The sequence below is a fragment of the Egretta garzetta genome, unplaced genomic scaffold, assembly GCF_000687185.1.
Source record: "Egretta garzetta isolate BGI_Z169 unplaced genomic scaffold, ASM68718v1 scaffold67, whole genome shotgun sequence".
Lineage (NCBI taxonomy): Eukaryota > Metazoa > Chordata > Aves > Pelecaniformes > Ardeidae > Egretta > Egretta garzetta.
The window spans coordinates 42,223-46,324 of NW_009260340.1; the positions used below are offsets into that span (position 1 = coordinate 42,223).

The following is a 4,102-nucleotide window of genomic DNA, read 5'->3' on the forward strand; positions in this document are numbered from 1 at the left end:
TTTATATCCTGACGGATTTGTCAAAATAAAGACTTGCACAGAGCAAGGGTGGTGTGTGGGGAAGATGGGGCCGTGTGTGTGCCCTGGAGCTGGGCAGCTCTCAGAAATGGAGTCATTACAGTGGGGGGACAAGGGCTCTGGGTGCCCAGACACAGGACCTGGAACCCTGAGGTGGCCCCAGGATTCCTCCGTAGGGGATGGGGATGAAGCCGGGGCCAGCCCTGCATCCCCCCAAGTCCCGGCCGCAGCGCCCCAGGCTGCCTCGGAGCTCCTGGCCACCATCCCGCGTCCTCAGGCTTTCTTGGGCACGTTGGTGATGATGGGCTTGGGGCGGGTTTTGAAGAGGAGCTTGGTTTTGATGAGGGCGGTGACAGCATAGCGGGCGTCCGGCTCTGCAGGGCCAGGCTGGCGGCCGGGCTCGCCCGCTCCCCGCTTCTCCAGGACGGCAAAGGGCTTCTCCAGCTGCACCACCTTCCCGTAGAGGATGTGGTGGCCCACGATGAGCACGGGGACGCCCTGGAGAGAGCCGGGGGAGGCGTTACAATTATTTGAAATCTCCAGTCCAGCTCTCTCTCTCCCTGCAGAAGACAAGATCTGTAATCATGGGAGACATTGCTCACCAGTTCTGATTCTCAATTTCATTTTTTGAGATTGAAATGTACTCCAAAAAGCAAGTAATAGAGATCTTACGCCCAGAGTCAAGGAAAGAATCCACAACATTAGCTCTTCTGACCACAAAACAATTATATATTTAGATATATTAAGTATAGAAATGTAGGTCCTTTAAAGCAGTAAAATGGGAAGTAACATAGGACTTTTTTTTTTTTTTTTTTTAAGAAGAACCACTGAACAAAGAGGGGGGCTTCTTTTGCTTGCATTGATCATTACAGCTTCACCTGAGTTAACTGCACAACAGGTGTGGGCTCTGGGCATCTGTCTTGCATCATTCTGCTAAAACCTGTATTCCCATATACAGCCTCTGCTGAGCACGGTGCCTGTTATACTAACTGTATTTGTATGCAGCTAGAACTATATTTTACTCTTAATGTCTTCCATGTGAGGCTCACACATTTTAAGAATATGATTAAGTAAATCTCTCACCAGTACAGAGGTGGATGCTACAGATGAAGACATGATTTGAACAGGTCGCAAAAACACTGACAGAGGGGTGACAGTGACAGTGACAGATTGGAGAGCTGAACCTAGGTCTGTACATATAATGTGTGTTTCTTTCACCAAAATATTTTTGTAGCATTTAATTATTAGAAGATGTCTTTTGGACAGATAGATAGGAATTTGAAATAATATGAACCCATGCCGATTTTACTTCTATTCACTTTATAAGAAAATTCAGTTTATTGGCGACAAGCGAATTATCATGCTTTATATTTTAATTGGAAGTTGACAGGATAACCGAAAATGGACAAAAATGAAAGAAAAACAGGAGGAAGCTAGAAAATCTAAATATCTGAAAGTGCTGAAATGATGACAGGAGACAGCCAAGAAAAGAACAGCATTTGGCCAGGAGGAATATTTTCTCTTTTGGTTGAATTACTGTGTGAAATAAAAATGAAAACAGAAGACCAACATCCAACATCAGCTCAGGAGTTTGAGGTGCCATCATAAACCTCCTGAGATTTGCTCTCACTATATTAACCCCCCCAAAACCACAGTGTAGTTATAAGCCTTGTGAATTCTCAGCTTATCATTTATTCTACATATAATAAATCCTTATTTGTAATATGCACCATATAATGGAGTAGTAAATATTTCCAATTAGCTTTAGTGTCACAGTCCTCAAAAACTGATGCATTTATGTTAATATAAAAGCATACATGGAACATTTTATCATGCATTAGAGATTTTAATCAGGTAATCTGCACGGCATCTGGAAACCTAAGCAGAGGCAAAGTCTGCTATAACAAAGGCACTGTAACAGTTCACCTTCAGTGAAGAACAATAATGCATTATTAAATTCACTTTCCTGCTCAGTGGTTACACTTAGCTGACCACAGCAAATTTGCTCTCTGCCTGGTCTTCACAAGTTGGCAGAAAAATAGATTCTGTCACATTTAACGGGTTCTGAAAATGACAGGATGCCTCTCTTGGTTTAACTATAAACCATAATCTTTCAGAAGTAAATATAATCTGCCCCGGTCCCGGTGACCAGGGGGCTGCGAGTCCGCAGGGTCACGCCTGGAGCTTCCTTCCCTGCAGGCCGCATCCTGTGCCTCTCCTGGCATCCGTCGGACACTCACATAGCAGCCGGCTCCATCGATGTCCTCCGCGTGTTCAATGTCAGTTCAGGTAACTCCTGCCCCGGGGGGTGAGCCCAGCCCCAGGGACCACTGGCACCGACCCCTTGCTCTGGGGGGATCCCGCTGTCCCCCCCAACCATCCTTCCCACGCTGCAGGCCAGACCGTCCAGAGGATCATGGTGAACTACCACGTGCAGAAGGTGAAGCGCGAGTGCATCGTGTGGAGCATCGCCTTCCTCTCGAGCGGCACCGTCGTCACCTCGGACTCCTTCGGGAGGGTGCAGTTCTGGGACTGGGAGCGAGGGACGCTGCTGCAGTCCCACACCGTCAGCACCTCAGCTGTCCTCTCGCTGGCCGTGTCAGAGGTAGGCAAGCCCCCCCACCCCGGTTCCCCCCAGGCAGGGGGGGGATCCTGTGGGATCCTGTGTGCTGGACCAGAGGCGCTCAGGCAGGAGCTGCCCAGCTCTGTGCCTCTGGGCCAGCAGGAGCAAGGAGTGAGGCTCCTGGTCCCTGCCTGCCTCCCGGTGCTGCCCTCTCCTCCTTCCCGGTCTGCACCCAAAACCCTGTCCCCTTTTCCCCCACCAGAAGGAGGACAGCATCATCGTGGGCACCTCAACCGGGGCCACCTACCAGTTTCAGCTGCTGCCAGTGAAGATGGGCAGCCTGGAGAAGCGCTGGGTGCGGACGAAGCCCTTCCAGCATCACACCCATGACGTGCGAGCTGTGGCGCACAGCTCGACGGCTCTCATCTCCGGGGGTAGGACTGGGCGCCTTCACGACGGGGATGGCTTGGGTCTCTCCCCCCGCTACTGGTTTGGCTGATTTCTGCTTGGTTTCCAGGCCTGGACGCCCAGCTGGTGATCCGCCCGCTGATGGAGAAGATGCAGAAGAAGGGCTACGATGCGGTGCTCCGCAAATTCACCTTCCCCCATGTGAGTGCCACTCTGAGCGGGGTCTTGTGCCTGGCGAGGCAGTCTGGCAGGGCTGGCTCTTCCCGTGGGAGAAGGTTGGTCCCCTCCCTGCCCCACCAGGTCCCCTCCCTGCCCCTGGCATGTCTGAAGGCTCCTGCCGTGGAGCGGGCGAGGGGTGGAAGTAGGCAAGCTCGTCTTGCTGGTCCTGCTGGGTCTCCCATCTCTGGGCTCCCATCCCACACGACCCAGTCCTTTGCCTCCCCTGCCCCAGCTTCTCCAGCACCCCAGGGCATTTCGGCTTTGGCCCAGCCCTTTCTGCCAGGCTGCGGATTCACGTCAGTCTCTGCCCGTTTCTGCATGCAGCGACGCCTCGTCTCCTGTGCCAGGAAAGCCCGGCTGCTCCTCTTCCAGTTTTCCCAGCACCTGGAGCTCTGGAGACTTGGCTCCACCGACGAGACCGGTGAGTTGCGAGACCCGGGTCTCCGGTGCAAGCCCTGTGGCAGAGTCCGTGCTGCCTGCAGGATTTCGGACATGAACTGTCCTGCTGCTTGGGTGGCGGAGGGGTGGTTTAGCCTGTGCCCCTTCCTCCCCCCAGCCCTGCGCTGGCGTGATGGCCGCGGGGAGGGCTGCGTTTGCCAATGTGGTGTGTGCCTGGGCCCGGGCTGCACAGCCGGTGTGAGACTGCACTCATGCTTCCAGTGGAGCTGAGCCAGGCCCTGGGGAGTTCAGCCTCGGGGCAGGTCGGGGAAGGGCCTGGGCTCTCCCTCGGGCTCTGCTCCCCCAGGATCCCCAGCTGCTCGATGGGACCCGTGCGGTTTCCCCACCGTCACCCCCGTGACGTCTGGTTTCTTCTTGTCCCAGGAAAGGATGGTGAGGTCCTTCCCTTGCGCCGCCTGCCTGAGCACCTCCTGCAGCTCAAGAGCAAGGTAGGGC

At 53.8% G+C, this 4,102-nt stretch overlaps 2 protein-coding genes across 2 annotated transcripts in view; one reads left to right on the forward strand and one right to left on the reverse strand.

Annotated features, from left to right (window-relative positions):
• On the reverse strand, nt 1-1,134 carry CHTF8 (chromosome transmission fidelity factor 8). Its single transcript, XM_009642642.2, has 2 exons — nt 1,102-1,134; nt 1-516 (listed from the first exon to the last, which is right to left on the reverse strand). The coding sequence occupies exons 1-2, from the start codon at nt 1,132-1,134 to the stop codon at nt 292-294; spliced, it is 258 nt and encodes an 85-aa protein (XP_009640937.1). The 3' UTR covers nt 1-291.
• Nucleotides 1,135-2,224: 1,090 nt separating this feature from the next.
• UTP4 (UTP4 small subunit processome component) overlaps nt 2,225-4,102 on the forward strand; it is a 4,326-nt gene continuing 2,448 nt past the window's right edge. Inside the window, exons 1-6 of the mRNA XM_035898031.1 lie at nt 2,225-2,307; nt 2,415-2,623; nt 2,844-3,015; nt 3,099-3,190; nt 3,533-3,629; nt 4,031-4,095. Coding sequence (XP_035753924.1) covers nt 2,435-2,623; nt 2,844-3,015; nt 3,099-3,190; nt 3,533-3,629; nt 4,031-4,095 — 615 coding nt within the window. The 5' untranslated portion in view covers nt 2,225-2,307; nt 2,415-2,434. The remainder of the gene's footprint in view (nt 2,308-2,414; nt 2,624-2,843; nt 3,016-3,098; nt 3,191-3,532; nt 3,630-4,030; nt 4,096-4,102) is intronic.